At 48.2% G+C, this 17,939-nt stretch overlaps 1 protein-coding gene across 1 annotated transcript in view; it reads right to left on the bottom strand.

Moving 5' to 3' along the window:
• The window catches only part of IGF2BP2 (insulin like growth factor 2 mRNA binding protein 2), a 127,255-nt gene extending 115,672 nt beyond the window's left edge, over window positions 1–11,583 (bottom strand). Inside the window, 2 exon segments of the mRNA XM_044003625.1 lie at window positions 9,863–9,923; window positions 11,373–11,583. Of these exon segments, the coding sequence (XP_043859560.1) occupies window positions 9,863–9,923; window positions 11,373–11,547 (236 nt within the window). The 5' untranslated portion in view covers window positions 11,548–11,583.
• Window positions 11,584–17,939: the final 6,356 nt, after the last annotated feature.

Raw genomic sequence — 17,939 nt, 5'->3', positions numbered from 1 at the left:
GATACCAACCTGGTAGTGGCACTGCAAGGTCAAAAAGGATGCACGGTGTTATAGTCCATAGTTCCAAATTGCTCTACAGAATGTTTGAATCAATTTACAACTTTACCAAGAGTGTATTCATGTATCCCCCACAACGTTTGTCATTTCCTCTGTTGTCCTATTGCCGTACCCCGAATGGAGAAGGAACACTTTCTGATGGATCCTTTGAGTTTGGACTCTTCTTTCTCATTTCCCAAATTCTGATTCTACCACCTCTGTCACATCTGTCCTCCCAAGGCCTGAAAATACTCTCATGAGGGAGAAAGAATATATGTGGATAAAGAATGCAGTGGCTAGAGGGCTAGCCTAGAGATCAGGAAGATGTGGGTTCAAGTCTCCCCCTGACTCAGTGGCTAAGTGACCAGGGACATGCCATTTTCCATCTCACAGTGTAGAAGCCCCTCTCTGAAGACCAAAGAAATGCCCAAGGGGAACATTCCTTCTTCCTTTGAACCTGAAGGCTCCCAGGCCGAAGGGCAGAGACAGACCATCTTGTAGTCCCTGGCCAAACATAGGATCATCTAGAGCTAGAAGGGGCCTCAGCGGGTCCAACCATTTAATTTTACAGAGGGGGAAATTGAAGACCATCAGTCACAAAAGAATGGCTGCCTGGCATCAGGGGTGGAGTCCTTCCAACCAGAGTCCTTCAAGTGCCTTGGGAAGAGCTCCAGATGTGGAGTTAGAGATCCTGGGTTCGAACCCCAGACCTACTCTAGACCACACAGGAGACCTTGGTCAAGTCCCTTCCCCTCTCTGGGCCTCAGTTTCCTCATCTGTAAAAGAAGAGATTGAACTCCATGGCCTCTGAGGTCCCGTCCGGTTCTGGAGCTATGATTCTCTGAGGTTTCTACAGCCGCCCTGCCCACACCGCTGAGAATGGATTGCTTGCTGACCACATGCTCTAGGCTGAGGATGCAAAGATGGACCATGACCAACCGTCCCTGTCCTCCAAGAGCTTCCACTCCAATCCAGGCTCTCACTTCCATCCTGCTGGATGGCTACCATCCTCTCCACTCTCTTCCTTCCCTCCCCCCATCCCCCCATCCCTGTCACATACTGTTGTCACAATCATTTCCTTTTTCTTTTTTTGGCGGGGCAATGAGGGTCAAGTGACTTGCCCAGGGTCACACAGCTAGTAAGTGTCAAGGGTCTGAGGTCAGATTTGAACTCAGGCCCTCCTGAATCCAGGGCCAGAGCTCTATCCATTGTACCACCTACCTGCCCCCTATCATTTTCTTTACACATAGATCTTGGTCAGTGAGCTAAGGTCAAACACCTTGGCCTGACACTCAGGGTCCTTCCAGACCAAGCCCCACCCACCCTAGTCTAGGCTCATCTGGCACATGTCCTCTCTATGTACGACATATTTCCATCGAACTGCTCTGGCCTCAGACTCTGAACCTGGACACATCCTGACCTCTCATCAGCAGAATGAGAGTGGTTCGAATAGCTCACATTCATATATGTCTTTAAACTTTCTAAAGTGCTTTACAAACATTATGATCCTCATAATAACCCTGGAAGATTGGTAGCTATTAATATCCCCACTTTACAGATGAAGAAACTGAGGTAAAAAAAGGGAAAGGGACTTTGGCCAGGGTCCCACAGCTGGTGTCTGAGGCTGTATTTGAACCAAGGTCCCCTGAGGCATCTTCATGACTTCACTCAGCCTCCTCCCCACCCCACTCTACCCCCTTCATCTTCTACATGTCTCACCATCTTTTAAACCCCAAACTCAAATGTGAGCCTAGCAGAGAGCCATCTCTGATCCCTCTGGGTTAGTAATAGAAAGAAGAAGAGACCTTAGAAGCCACCAATCCCATCTCCTCATTTGACAGATGGAGAAGCTGAGGCACAGAAAGGCAAAGTGACCAGCTCAGGGTCACAGAACCACTAAGTGTCTGAGGCAGGATTTGAATACAGCTCTTCCTGACTCCAAGTCCAGGACCCCACCTGCTATAGCATGATAGCACTTCTCCTTCTGACAGTCCAGGGCATTCTGGATTGAACATGTCTCCCTGTGTGTTATAGATCCCTGTTTCTCTCAGATTCCCCTTCCTGGAGCAAAGGGCTCTTCAGCTCTCCCCAGTCCCAGCCTGCACACAGTAGGCCCATGGCACAACTTCCCTTGTGGATGGGAAGACCTGGGAAGGGCAGGTGGGCTGCTCAGTTCAGACCATCAAAGGGGACTATACCTTGAGCCTGACTCCACACGATGTCGAGTGGAAAAGGAGAAGCCGTGTTAAGTGGGTAACAACTCATAAAATCTGAGCCAAGGGAACAGACTCGGGAAAGCCCCAGAACGCACCTGAGAGATGCCAATTAAGGACTAGACTGGGCAGGAGCCACGTCTAAGGCCTCCGGGTTCTCATCTTCCATGATGCCTGTGTCCGGAGCACCCCCCCCCACCCCCGTCCACCCCAATCTTCCCCACCAGCCTTTGTTCTTTCTACCAGCATATCACGTCTGCCTGAGCCCAAAACTCCAGATGAGGTCCCAGGCACTCGGCCTCCCCTTTGGTGGCTACAGACTTAGAAAGACATTTTTTTTTATGGAATAAAGACATTTTCCTCCCTTCCCTGCTTTGTGGAGAGAGCACACTAAAGTTTTACCATCAAAACCAGAAAAGTAAAACCTTTACAATAATGCCGATGGCACACAGCAACTTGGCTTCCCGAAAGAGAATACATCCAGCACACGCCATAAAATGAAAACGGCCAGTTTGGAAGCACAGAGTCGAATGAGAAAGTGAGAGATGTGTACCCCCCAAAAAGTCTTACTGATCCCAGAATCCCAGGATCTCAAGGGCAGGAAGGGGGTGGGCCTGTGTCTGAACAGGCAAGTGCCTTCATGACATTCCCTGCAAGCAATCATCCAGATTCCAAATGGATACCTCCACCGATGGGAAGCTCACTACTTTCAGAGGCAGTCCATTCCTCTTTCAGGTTGGCAGTCGGGAATAGAGGCAAATCCTATTACTGGGAAGTTTTTTCCTTGTGATGTATCTAAAGTTCTCTCTCTGCCCAACAGTTCCCACTCTGCTGATGCCTCTCCAAAGAGAACGTATAAAGGATAGGTTCTGTCATAGGAACGTATCTCCTATCAACCAGAGTCCTTCAAGTGCCTCAAGACAACACTGAGGTCACCCCTAAGTCTTTTCTCTTCCAGAGTAAATCTCCCCCAACCCCTAGATGACATGGCACCAGCCCCTTGACCATCTCGGCTGCCCTTTATTTGGGCTCCTGTCAAGATTGTCCTTCCTAAAATGTGGAGGCCAGAACTGACCACAATACTCTGGATGGGTTCTGCCAGGGGGCTGGAGGTGGCGGGGCTCTTTGATCTCCCTCATCCTGGACACTGACTTCCCTGGGATCCTATGGGGGTCCCCCTGGTGACTCACATTGGAGGCAAGGCCCTCTCAAGTCCCTCTGCCTTCCCCATGCTACAGTCAGAAGAATTGATTTTCCACACCCAAATGGAAGAGTCTGGATAAGCTCACAGCATGCTTCAAGGAAAAGAATGCTGGATTTAAAGACTAGACCTGGGTTCAAATCCCACCTTTGCCACTTACCATATGTGTGACCCTTGGCCAAGTCACCTCAATTCCGTTTCCTCATGTGTAAAATGAGAGTGAACCAAAGGACCCTAAAGTGCCCTCCAACCTCTAAATGGGTGATCCTTGGACATTTCATCACCTTAGATCTTGCCCATCTGGTTCTTCCTGGATCCTAACTCTATGGCATCTGCAAACCCAACAAACGTGTCTTCCCCCATGTCCTATGAAAGGAAAGAGCCCCACTGCTACCCCATGGGAAATGCTACAGAAGGTGGGGCTAGCTTATCCGAGCCCACCGGTGTTCTTCAGGTCTGATTTCCTCAAGCCTTGCTATGCTGAGCACCCAAAAAAGCCTCCACATGTGTGACTTTTTTATTGGAGAGATGAGATACTGAAGTATTATTTTTAAAGTTCAAATCTCAACTTCAATCATAACAAGAGCTGGGTATTCCTAATACTCCAGATCACTTAGCATGTGTCTGTAAAGGAAAATGGCAAATGATCCTATCTGTGATCCAATTTCTGAATGGAAATAGAACTCCAAAACCCAAACAATGTAGCTTTTTAAAAAGGAATTTAAAAAAAAAAAAAGGTCTCCTAGATTTCTCCAATTCCCTCTCACTGTAATCACTAGGCATTTGTCCTATGTGTTTCTAATGGGAAATGATCATAAATGTTTTGTTTTTGTCTTTGCTATCTCTGTAGGCAAACACAGTGTCTGTAGAATAAATAGCTAAAGAATAAAATAGGACAAATAATCTGTCTCGGATGGTCCTTTTGACAGCATCCATTTACTGAAAAGGCTAGAAGCAGACATCTCCATGATTGGAGTTCCTGGAAGCTTCACTGGCCCTGAGATATGCTGAGAATAAAAAGACCAGACAGCAGTCCCTGCCCTCAAGGGACTTCCAATCCTCTACCAATACCAAACCAATTTATAGAGCTCTAAAACTTGAGTACAAACTTGATCATCATGGGGTGGAGTCTCTGGAAACACATTGGTCTGGTCATTTTGTTATTTACTACTTTTTCTGCCTGTCCTGAAATGTAGGCTACTTCTTACTCTACTGAGCCTCTCAGCCTATCTTTTTTTTTTTTTTTTGGATAACAATGTATGGTCTTTATTTATTTTAATAAAGTATTTTACTTTTTTCCCCGTTACATGTAAAGATAGTTCTCAACTTTTGTTTATACAAGCTTTCCAATTTCAGATTTTTCTCCCTCCCTCCCCCCTCCCCTAGACAGCAGGTAATCTGATATAGTCAACCTATCTTTTTAAAAAACTATATTCTCCCCTCAAGTGACTGCAACGAAACATAAATGATAGAAATTCCCCCTGCCCTTCCCCCCTACACCTCCCCCCCCCCACCTCCAGCAATATCCTCTCCCACACTTGGGCAGTGTGGCTCTTCTCATCGGGAAGACAAGTCTGCATACTTGAGGCTGTGATTCAGTTTCCAATAGAAAATATTTAGAAATTAAAAAAAAAAAGAAATTTAAAAAAATCTATTTCAAAATACATCAATAGTCTCTTTTCAAAAACTCATGCTTATGAGTGAGTGCTCACTTGGCTTTTAATGAGTGGGCTCTCAGGGCTAGAGTCAATGTATTTCTATTTTTTCCATTTCAAAGTTCAGTGTGTACATTCTGTAAGTAAAATATGGTGGTTTACCAAAAAACAAGGGTGAAATACTAATTTGGGGATGCATCTGCTTCTAAATCATCTGAAGTTTTATTTTTTTTAATTATTTAGACATACACCCTGACCATGGAAATCTCCATAAAGCTCCATTCCTGAAATTCACGAAAAAAGTTCTGTCAATTTTTATGGTAAACAATCAGAACAATTTTGAATCTTCAAATGGCAACAGAACAAGTTTTGCTCATTTCCCCTTTTCAGAGCGGTCCTCTGAACTGAACAGTCAAAAATAAGATCACCTCCAGATTGCTCTTTGGGGTCCTCCTCCAGAACCAACAATTGCAAGGATGCCCTACGGGGCCACAGCTTCACCATTTGAAAAGAATACAATTATTCAAGTCAATCCTCTCAGTTGGAGAAATTTAAAGGGGCCATTTCTGCATCCAACACTTTCACAGTCTAAATTGCTGCAGAAATCTATGGGGGGCCTGAGTGAAAGGGTAAAGCAGAAATCTTATGAAGTGGCTTTCACTTGCTCATTTCTCTGGGGGAAATCAGTTTGTTGGGACAAGTATTTTCTTTGTCTTCCACTAAATCGCATAAAAAGATAAACTGAGAAGGGTGTTTTCTTTTTATTTTCACAATAAACTGGAATTGCAAACTCACATTTTCATGAGACACAATTAGTATCTTTTCTTTTTTTAGTTTTGGAATACTTTAAAAGCGATTTCAAGAACTGACAAAAATATTTCCCGACTCCCTCCTGCATCATGAAGAGACATAGAAAGACGTTTAAGAAGGAACCTCCTCTTTCTGGCTAGACTAAGGACAAATTCCAATTCAAACACCAAATTACAAAGATCATATAGCCTTGGGTTGGAAGATGTATACAATCCCAGCTGCCTCCTCCCTCTGGCGTTAACAATTCCTAATTCAACAAATGCTGGAAAAGGAGCCGAACATGCTTAAAGAACCAAAGGAGGTTTGCTCTGCTCTGCTAAGTGAATTTAAAACTCATCTGCAAAAAGGTTTGGGGATTTTTGTTTGTTTGTTTGTGGGCTGGGGCTGTGAGATTTTTTTTCTTTTTTCTTTTTGGTATTTAATTCCACCATACACAATGTAGTACATACAAGCAAAACACAATTGGGACACTGTTTTCTTTAACATTCCTATAGGAGACCAAGGCCATTTGCATGGGACAGAACACAATTACTGGTTTTGAAAAATCATGAAAGACAAATTCATAGCTTTTTCCTCCAACACCTCCCAGGAGTCACATCCTCCCTCCTCAGTTGGGTCATGTCTGTCCCTGACTTCTGGGGGGAGGGAAACCATAGCCCCTTCTTCCTGCCCCACCCCTACACTCCCCCCCCCCATTTCTGGAAGGCTCCCTCCAACCTTGGTTACAGGAACCAGAACGTCTTCTCGAAAACAAATTTGTGGACTAGATCGGAACAAAATTGTTAGTAGCACGTAAAGTGAAACTTCTATCAGCAGGAGAGTCAGGCCAGCTTTGCCCAGCACAAATAAAGCTTATCAGGCCTCTCCCTTTCGGGGCACCTTTGATCTAAACATACTCCGTGGCAAAAACTGACCCAACTAAATACTGTCATGGGGGGGGGGGGTTCCGAGAGGGAAAAGATTCAAAGGTTGTTTTATTTTTTAACTCAGCTCAGTCTTCAACCCAAGGCAGAGAACAAAGGAAAAGGATGCTTGTTTCTCCACTATTTTTATATAGTTACAGGACTTGTATTTGATGAAAAAAAAAATGCAAAACAACCACCACAACAAAACTATGAGAAAATACAAAACAAACCAAAAAGACAATAACTGTTCCTAATTTACTCCTGAAATCTTGAATTTCAAATTTCAAATCTTTCCAGGGATTTTCTGATCTATTGAGATAGACAAACAGAGATATACACACATGCATATGTGTGTGTGTGTGTGTGTGTGTGTGTGTGTATACCAACCACCATCTCAGCAACTGGATACAAGGAAGAAGCACAATTTAAATTTGGTAATTCAAAAAAAGGAAACCAAGAGGAGTCTGAAGGGCCATCTCCTCTCCTCGACTGAATGATTTAAAAAATCAAACCCTATATATACACCCTACCAAGGTCCAGGCCTCCCAGGCCAGCAAAAAGAAGGCTACTGTGTCCATGATCACCCCAACTGTCACGCACATACACATCTGGAGAATTCAATCAAAGAAATCCACATAGCTTCGTTCTAACTTGTTCATTTTTCATAGAGATCCAGAAATGATGAACACACACGCACACACAAAACAAGGAAAAGAAAGAAAGGGAAGAAAGCTTGACCGTGGCCTTGCCAGTCCTCCAAGTCCACTTGTATTTGAGAAAAGGCCCCAGGAGCTCAGTTCCCAGCCACAAACACATCCCCATCTGGGCCGGCCCCAGTCACCCCCCACCCCCCAAATCCTCCATTACCAACTAATCACTAAGTCCAAAGGAAATTCAAATCAACTAATCAAAAACCCAGGAGACTCCAGAAAAAAACCACCGAGCTCTAGGGCTTATGCATTCAAATGGTATGTTTGAAGTGAATCACACCCAGAGCTTAGGCAGACGCAGGGGAAGAGTCCTACAGCTCACATCCACATAGAAATCTGGTCCAAGTAGGGAGCTATGGAAAACTTTTCTGCATATACCACGACCTAGGCCCCCAGGGTCACCTGATGGAATGCATGACTTTTTAAAGGCCACTGCTCCCAAAGCAACATCTCTATGCATTTGGGTGGGGGTGGGGGGAAACAAGAAAGGCAAAACCAAGCCTGGCAAACATACCAAAAAGGTATTTCAGGGTAAGACAGTACATCTTTTGGACAAATCTGTTTTACTTTCATTCACTATCTGTCAACGATGGCACATCCGGAATTTAAAATGCAATTGACCTTTGTTTTTTTTAACTTAAGGTAATTAAAAACACAGAGCCATCAATAGCTCATCTACTATCCAGCAGGTTGGTGTGGGATCCTTCAACTCTGGAGATGTCTCTTTTGAGTTTTTTGGGCCCCCAACTTGGAGGACTAGGACCCTAGACTCTCCTTCCCCCCCCCCACCCATCCCCCCCAAAAAACCCAACACACCTTCTCTGGAGGGTCCATCAGCCATAAAGAATACAAAAGTATGTCTGTGGCAAACCAATCATTTGGCTAAAGGCCGTTTCAAGTCTCACAGCCCCATAGGAAGCAAGGGGGCTCTCTCCTTCAGACTATTCTTACACTAAATTAATTACAAATCATAAACTTTCCCCTTTCACAAGCCACTAGCTATTGTCTTTTAATATATTCCAGGTTTTTCCAGTCTGACTGACAGTCAAATAGATAATGCTGGCTTAAAAAGCAGCTTATCAAAAGGGGGGGGGGCACGGTTTGGAAGGACACCTGGCCCCCTCAGCGGCGGGTGTTTGTCAAATTTGGCCTGTTTGCTTCTCAGCTTCTCTGGACCCTCTTGGCAAAATCAAGAAAGTTCTTTCTTCCATGAGAGTGATAACTGACAATTACTGCCAACAGGAAAATCCAGGATCAAAGCCTTAGGGCCTGAAAGGACCTTGGAGGTAAGCATTTAGTCCAATCCCCTCATTTTACAGCTGTGGAAACTGAGGCTCAGGAAGGTTTAAGTTACTATAACCTCAAACTCCGCACTGGGACAACTCCTGAGACTAGGAGTCTGAAACAAACGGAAGAGGAACAATATGGAAATATACAGCAACTGAAGAAATGTAACTAGGAAGAGAAAAAGATACGTTCGTTTTCATATCCCCCCCTCCCTTCTTCCCACCTTCCCTCCCTGTCTATCTCCCCTTCCCTCCCTCCCCTCTCATCCTCTCTCACAATTCCAATGGACGCCTATTTCACAAGTCAAATAATTGTTCTCTAAGTACAAATTCCACAGATTTAGAAGGAACAAAGTTATATTCCCTTAGAGCTACAGGTCTCCCAAAGCCCCCACCTCATCTCCAGCCACACTTTTTGGCTCCCAAAATGGGCCAACTTCAGCAGGGGCAAACTTTCGTTCCAGAGGAAGATTCAGCCAGTACCCACCCTTGGAAATCATGCCTCTAAAATGTCCACACCATCTCAAGAAACGCCAAAGTTGCTTTTAACTTTGCAAATTAAAGAATTCTTGCCCAAGTTACCTTTTAGGTAAAGGAAAGGACATCGCCCCAACTGTCCCAGAGTTCAGCTAAGAAACCGGAGCTGGTATGTTATGATTGTTCCTACCGAAGGCCCAAGCCTTAGGACTATAAAATACCAGGAAAGTTGGGGGAGAGGTTTACCCTCCCCCCAACATCTAAAGTCAGTGAAGAACTCTACAAGAAGGGTTTCCTATCTGACTTTCTCTTCATCTCCCCCACGGCTAAAGACTTCTTTTAAGAATGTGATTCCAGATAGATTTGCAAAGTCAAACACCTCATATATTGAAAGTAAAAATCGAAATCGAGCATCTTTTGCCAGTAGCACAAAGAAAAATGCATGAATAAATTCTGCCCCCCACCATACCCACCCCTCCACGTATCCATCAGAACGATGAAGGCTGGAGTTCAGGTTGAAGGCCAACCACCCAAAGTCCAGACAAACAACAGAATCAAAACTTATTTACCTCAGTTTTTTAGGGACGGAATAATCAACTTCCATGACCTTCCCATGTAATTCCACTTTACCTTTAAAATGAGAAGAAAAAAAAAACCTTTCAGAATCTCTCTTGGGCTCAGAACCTAGGGCTGAGGTGTCAGGGTTGTGGGGGGCGGGGAGTTAAGGGGGCACTCTCAGCGGTGGGCTCGGGATCTGTACTCGGGCCACAAGGGGGTGGGGGGGGGGGAGAGAAGCCCATGCCAGCACTTTGTCCAAACTGGCCCCTGGTGAGTCCACACAAACTGCTCTTCCCATCATGGGAGAGGGACTCCAACCACAAGTGGCCAGAACTACGGGGAGTGCCAGCGTTACAAAAGGCCAATTAATGACTTCGTTTAAAGCCTCCAAATTGTAAGGATGAGCTCACTAGAAAACTGAAAACGCAGGGCTGGGGCAGCCATGCTGTGTGTGCTGGTGGCCCCTGGTCGGGGCGCCTGCGTCCCGTCCGCTCACCAGGGGCTCGGAGGGAAGGCTCTGGGGGCCGGGCTAAAGTTCTCGCTTTCCCTAGTTTGCAGTTTGCGGGGGACACGCGGACGACCCACCGGGAGAGAGTGTCCCTTTGGCCTTGGGGGGCCCATGTCCCCCCGGGGCCCAGCGGCCGGGCGCCGCTCTCTGCCCGACTGCGCCTGTCCGCGCGCGTGTGTGTTTGTGCGTGTGGGAGCGCTCGCGGGGGAGCGCCCGCAGGTCCGTGCCCGCGTGTGCCCATGTGTGCCCGTGAGTGGGTGCCCGTGTGGGTGCGCTCCCGCGTGCCTCCGGGACGCCGTGCCCCGGCGGCAGTGCGCTCCTCGCCCGGGCCCCCAGCCCCCTCTTTGGCTCGCTTTAGCTCGGGGCCCCCGCCGAGTTCCGACCGGGCACCTCGTAAAAAGGTGCTCGAAGACGCCCGGGAGGCGGGGGACCCGTCGCCGGGGCGCCCCCCGCCCGAGGCAGCTCTCAATAAAATCGGAGAAAAAAATCCGAGAAAAATACGAGCGCCCAGCAAGAGAGGAGGAGGCGGAGGCGGCGGCCGAGGAGGCGGAGGCTCGGGAGGCCAGCGCTCCAGGGCCCGCGGGGGGTGGGGGCGAGGGGGGGCCTGGTGCCACCCGGGCCTGGGGTCCCACGGTGAGGAGGGGTCGCTGGGCTAGTGGCGGGAGTCTGCGCGGTGGGCACACGGAAAGTGGGGTGTCCTGGGACGGGGCAGACAGCCCTGGGAGCGGGGGCACCCCGCGGAAGGATTTCGGGGGAGCCCCGAGGGGGCAGGAGGTCATGGTCAAAGCCACGGCCGCGGAGGCGGTGGTGCCGCACAGCCCCGGGCAGGTCCTGTGCGGGCGCCCTCGGGGAGGTTGCCTGCCAGACGGCCGGGCTGGGAGAGGGAGCGGATCTCGGGCTCCAGGAGCCCTGGGGTGATTTGGGGGGAGCGAAGAAGACGAAGAAGTGGGAGGAGGGGAGCCGGAGCCTTCGACGGGCGCGGGCCGTAGGGCAGCCGTCGGTGGGGCACTCACCCGACAGGGTCTCGATGGCGCGGATGGCCCAGTTCTGGTCCGGATAGTCCACGAAGGCGTAACCGGCCTTGAGCAGCACGGGGCCGCTCAGGGGCAGCTTCCTGTCCCCGAAGAGCTGCCGGAGGTCGTCGGCAGTGACAGCGGGGCTCAGGTTGCCGATGTAAAGCTTGTTCATCGTCCGCCGCCGCTCGGGCTGCCCCGGCGCCCTGCCCTGCCCTGCCCTGCCCGGCGCCCTCGCCTCCTCCTCCTCCTCCTCCTGGTCCTTGTCGTCGCTGCGCCCTCCTCCTCCTCTTCCTCCTCCTTTTCGCCAGGCGCCCCCCAGCCGCCCCACCCCGAACTCTGCCAACTCTACTTCCAAGTTGCGCGCCCGCGGGGGCCTCGGGCTCCTCGCGTCCCACGGGCGGCGGCGGCAGCAGCACGGGGACAAAGCGCTCCCTGCCCCCCCTCTCCCCGCGGGGTGGCCGGACTGGCGGGCGGGGGGAAGGGGGGAGGAGCGGCAGCTGTGGGGGGAGGGGCCGGACGGGTGGGGGCGGAGGCGCCGGCAGCGCGGGCTGGGCGCGCCTGGGTCCGCGAGCTGGAGTTGGGCGAGTGTGAGTGAGTGAGTGAGTGAGTGTGTGTGAGAGAGTGAGAGAATGAGAGAGTGAGAGAGTGAGAGAGTGAGAGAATGAGAGAGTGAGAGAGTGAGAGAGTGAGAGAGTGAGAGAGAGAGAGAGAGAGAGAGAGAGAGTGTGTGTGTGTGTGTGTGTGTGTGTGTGTGTGTGTGTGTGTGCGTGTGCGCGCGCGCGCGCCCTGAGGTCTGCGTGTGAGTGTGCTCCAGGACGCGCCGGGGTCAGGGAGCTGGAGTTGTGCACCCTTGCGTGTACCTGACTTAGGGGAGTGTTTGCGCGTGAGTTGCGGGGATGCGCCTGTTTATGTCCACGTGCGCGAGAGTTGCGGAGATGTGGCTCTGTGTGTGTGTGTGTGTGTGTGTGTGTGTGTGTGTGTGTGTGTTTGTGTGCGTGCGCCCATTGGAGTTTGCGAGGTTGCGATTGTTTACTGCTGACTGTGAGTGCGGAGTTGCGAGGTTGCGGTTGTTTACGGCCGTTAGTGCCGGAGTTGCGGGGGTGTGGCTGTGGGTTGCGGGGGTGTGGCTGTTTATGTCCTCGTGTGTGTTCAGGAGTAGTGTGTGTTTACGTGGGTAAGAAACGGACAAGGAGGAGGGGGGCGAGGGGAGCGAGCGCCCCCTCCCCACCCTTTCCGTCCCTGGCTTTTCGCTCGCTTTCCTCCCCTGCCACCCCTGCCAGCGGCCGGGACAGCTGCGGGGCAGTAACACCCAGAGCTGGTCGATTAGGACTGGCCCAGGACTGCCCCGGCCGGTCGGCCGGCGGCTCCCCAAGCTCCGGGACCCGAAAGCGCTGGGGAAACTCGGCCGAGAGCCCGCCGGGCTGGGCCGCTTCGCGAAGAGCCCTCCGCTCTCCCCGGGCCGGGCTCGTCTGCGGCTGGCCACTGGGGGGCTGCTGCTCTGCCTCGGGCTGTGGGCGCCCTCCGCGAGAGTGGAGGCAGCGCGCCCGCGTGGAGCGAGTGCCCAGCGCCAGCTGTGGGAGCTCCGGAAGAGTGTGCGTGAATGAGGGGGAACGTGGGCCGTGGATCCAAGGGAGTGTGAGGAGCGCTGCCCTGGCAGTGCCTGGTAAAGGGGGTGGGGGTCGGGGTGCTGGGAGCTCCAGGAAGTCAGCAAAGATTGACCTCCTTCTCTTAAGAAATGTCCAGCTTCACAGAAGCGGGGACACTGAGCAAAGAAAGCACAACTCCAAGTTAGCTTCTGATGCACTTTCTGTTCCTGGACTGAGCTCGGTCCAGTCATTTCCCCCTCTAGTGCTCTCTTTCAAACTCAGCTGAAAAATAAAGAGATTGTACGAGGTGAACTTTAAGGTCACGCTGACATTCTTGGTTGTAGCTGAGATGCACCAAGGCAGGTGTTCTTAACCTGGGTCTATGAATTTTAAAACATTTATTATTTGGTCTCCTTTGCAATCCTAGGTACTTTATTTGAATGCATTATCCTGAGAAGGGCTTAGGCTGCCAAAGGCCTTCATGACTCCCTCTCCTGATATTTCTGGGCTCCTCTCTTCTCTGACATCTGTTCCAGGATCTCTCCTAGTTTTCACATTCCCTGTTCTGGGGATCCCTCTCATCTCTTTCATAATTCGTTCCAGGTTCCTTTTAGCTCTGACATATTGGGGACTATGGCCCATCTCAACTCTGACGTTCTAGGTTCTAGGATCTCTCTAAGATCTGGCATTCTCTTCCTTTTTAATTCTGACAGTGTCTGTTTTAGAGTTCTTCCCAGCCCAGTTTTGGGGTCAGTCTGACAGTGGCTGTTCTAGGGTCTCTCCCACTTCTGAATCATCCGTTCTAGGTTCCCTCAGCTCTGATGTTTTCTGTTTTAGAATCATTCCCAGCTCTGACAGTCTCTGGTCTAAGATTCCCCCAACCCAAAGCTCTCAAATTCTGGATGGTAGGTGAGGTCCCACCCAGCTCTGATATTCCAATGGGAAGCTCTGACATTGGGGTTCTATGAGCATGACACCCAAGTACGAACACCTGCAACAGAAGCAGGGCATCAGAACCTAGAGTAGGCATCAGTGCTAGAAAAGTTACTTCTACTCTTAGACTGAACAAGAAACAGGTGGAATTTGGGAGAAAAATCTAAGAATGTTTTTGTTTCTTTTTTTAATTAAAATTTTTAAAAATTAATATCTACCTTTTCTCTTTCTTCCATGCTCCTCCCCCACCCCCACTCCCACCCTTACACCGCCTAAGAAATCAAGAAGACTCCATAGTCAAGCAAAATAAATTCCCACATTGGCCATGGCCAAAAAAAAAAAAAAATTGGGCTTTTTTTTTCCTATCTAAATGAGTCCAGGAGCTCTCTCTGGAGGTGGGTCTCACCTCAAGACTTCATTAATGTGGGCTGGTCTTTGTGCTGGTCAGAGTCACTAAGTTTTTGAAAGTTACTTCTTGAAAGGTGGTTTTTGAAGGAAGAAAAGATCACTTGTTAGGCAAGTTGGCCAAGGAAAGCCATTTAAGACATAAGGAAGGAGCCATGTAGAAGGCCCAAAGGCTAAGGTGGACTGAGATGCTTTGGCCTTGGCATCAAGTGTAAGGAGAAGGAAAAAGGAAGCAGGGGCTGGGGGTGGGGGGGGGGCTGAAGCTCAAGCTTGGAAGGCTTCGTTTGAGGCAGAATCTGAACAGATTCAGGGCAGGATCCAGATACAAAAGAGAAAGAATTCTTGCTGATGAATATGGGAGTCACCTGGGAATATGTACTTGGTGATCAGTGGCTGACCCAAGCCTGTAGCTATGAAGATGAAAACACAATAGAAGAACTCTCTCAGCATTCCCAACACCGTACTGGGCCCTCGGGAGAAGTACCATAGCCTGGCAGAAGAATAAACTATAACACACAAACGACAGAACCAAAGGACTCAGCGTGGTTTAGTGAAAAGAACCAGCCCTGGATTTAAGTGACCTATGGTAAAACCCAACCTTGGGTTGGGACCGCTCTGGTCCTCCATGTCAGATGAAAATTCTAGGAGTCAGACTATAGGGCATGGCTACACACCCTCTCCAGCTCTAAGTCTTTGGCTGTAAGGTTGGAGGGGACAAGTCAACAAAGGAACCCTGGGATTGGGCATTAAAGGATGGAAAGCACTCCCACTAGTGGAGAGGGAGGGTAGTACAAGTATGGGGAAGTGGGGCTGAGCATGTCCCAGGGTCCTGGAGTCAGGAAGACTCATCTTGCCGAGTTCAAATCTGACCTCAGACACGCTCTAGCTAGGTGACTCTGAGAAAGTCACTTCACCCTATTTGCCTCCGTTTCCTCACCTGTCAAATGAGCTGGAGATGGAAATGGCAAACTGTTCCAGTATCTCTGCCAAGAAAACCCCAAATGGGGTCTTGAAGAATCAGAAACAACTTAACATCGATGCCCCAGGGTGGGGAAAATGGTGACTGGAGATAAGGTGAGTGTGAAAGGTAGGGTGACGTGGAAGACCTTTAACCTAGCAAAAGAATAAGAATTGGTCTCAGTAAGAAAGGTTTTTGAACAAAGAGAGTGTAAGACAGACAGACAATACTAGCACACAGTGAGAAAGATTATCCTGGGAGATATGAAAAAGGGAGGCAGGAGGACTGGTAAATTGGGACTAACCTCAGTAATGTGCTTTACTCAGTACCTGTATTACAGTACCTGTAATAAATACAGGTTGTTTGTTGAATGACCATAGGCAAGTCACTTAACTGAGCCTCAGTTTTCACAGCCTCAAAATGGGATTAAGAATACCCAGAAGAGATCCATAGGGGTGACACATTGGACATGTTTTTGGACATCTTTTTAAAAATTAAATCATTTTTTGGATACATTTTTTTCCTCTCTAAAAAGTACTCATTGTCATAAAAGATGGCTCTCAGGGAGGAAGAGGATCACTTGGTGATGTAAGAAACAGGAAAATATCAATAAATACCGATTTAAAAAACGAAATTGGGAAATACTTAAAATGAAAATACAACAAATATAAAAAATTTTTAAAGAAACACCTGGAGGATTTACTTTATTTTATTTTATTGTGTGTGTGTGTGAGTGTGTGTGTGTGTATGTGTGAGAGAGGCAGTTGGGATTAAGTGACTTGCCCAGGGTCACACAGCTAGTATGTGTCAAGTGTCTGAGGCCAGATTTGAACTCAGGTCCTCCTGAATCCAGGGCTCATGCTCTACCATTGCACCACCTAGCTGCCCTGGAGGACTTACTCTATAAGGTTGTTCTGAGGAAGCAAATGAAGTAAGGTATGTAAAATGCTTTATTAGCCTTCCAACACCCTATAAATGTCAGCTATTATGATTATTCACGTTCCTCCCTCCCTTAGAGTCTGGCCTTACATCTGTGTTCTCATTCTTTCTGTCTGGATTTCCTCTCCAATCAAGAAGAGGTGGTGAAGGAAGAAATAAAGGAGGTAGGGAAGAAGATACAGCAAAGACACGAAGATGACTCATCAGGTTCTGCCTGGCCCACTGCTGCTGGTATTATTGGAGGTACCAATGGCCCACTGACACTTCAAGTAGAACCTATAGGTAATAAAAAACACCTAAACATTTTACACAGTTACACATCAGCCAAAAATATACAAAGGAAAATTAGCAAAGCTGGGAAATTATAGTGACAAGCAAAATGAGTAAATATTGAAACTATTTAAAGTAACATAAATATAGCCTAATATTAATTACTAACTGCCTTTTTTTTGGGGGGGGGTGAGGCAATTGGGGTTAAGTGACTTGCCCAGGGTCACACAGCTAGGGTCAAGTGTCTGAAGCTAGATTTGAACTCAGGTCCTCCTGACTCCAGAGCCGGTGCTCTATCCACTGAGCCACCTAGCTGTCCCTAACTGACTTTTTAATAGCCTTGTGAGGTCTATGAAGCATTTTACAGAGATGCTCTTAATTGATCTTTAACCCTGTGATGTAAGTGCTTTTATTAGCCCCAAATTGCAGAAAAGGTAAATGAGGTTCAGAGAAATAAAAGTGATTTGCCTAGAGTCATACAGTTAAACATGCACCTGAAGAGGGATTTAAACCCAGGTCTTTCTGATTCCAAGCCCAGAATTCCATCTATGACACCATCATGCATTTCAGTGGTCCCTGAGCTACATCACATTGCCTCCCTCTCCCGGATTAGGGCAAATCCATACCCAGAGAAACAGGCAGCTAGATGGCACAGTGAATGGCATTTTGGAGCTTGAGGTTAAGATGATCTGTGCTGGAATATATCCTTAGATACTAGCTGTCTGACCTCCGGACAACTCATTAAATCTCTCAGCCTCGGTTTCCTCTACTGTGAAAATGGGAACAATAACAGCACTAGGCATTATTATTTGTAATGAAGATCACAGTTCAATTACTGACATCTGTTTAGCACTCAAGGGTCTGAGTAGCTCAAACTTCTCATTTTATAGGTGAGGAAACTGAGGTCCAACATGTTAAATGATTTGCCCAGTATCAGAGGCAGGATTTGAATCCAAGTCCTCTGATTCTAGCGACAATACTCTTCTCTGTAGCACATGGCCTCCTTTACATTTGAACCTCTACCTCCTTTGAGGTAGATACTATATAGTTGGTATTATTCCCATTTGACAGATGAGGAGACTGATGAGCTGAGAGTTCAAATGATTTGCCCTGGAAACAAAGCAAGTCAATGTGAAAGGCAGAATTTGAACCCAGATGTTTCTGATTTCCAGGCCAGAATATTACCCATGACACCATGTTCCATGTGTTTTCTTCATAATGTCCCTTCAGGGTAAGTACTGGAAGTACAAGAAGCCTTCTTCGGCCTCCCTTAATGCTAGCACCTTCCCTTTGAGGTTATCCCCATTTTATCTTGTATATATCTTGTTTGTACCCAGTTGTTTGCATGTTACCTCCCCCATTGGATTCTGCGCTCTTTGAGGTCAGGTATTTGACCTCTTTTTTTAATCCCTAGAATTTAGCACAGTGCCTGGCATACTTTAGGTGCTCAATAAATGTTTGTTAACTGACAGA

This window comes from Dromiciops gliroides, chromosome 4 (genome assembly GCF_019393635.1).
Source record: "Dromiciops gliroides isolate mDroGli1 chromosome 4, mDroGli1.pri, whole genome shotgun sequence".
Lineage (NCBI taxonomy): Eukaryota > Metazoa > Chordata > Mammalia > Microbiotheria > Microbiotheriidae > Dromiciops > Dromiciops gliroides.
This window is presented reverse-complemented; position numbering and strand designations above follow the sequence as displayed.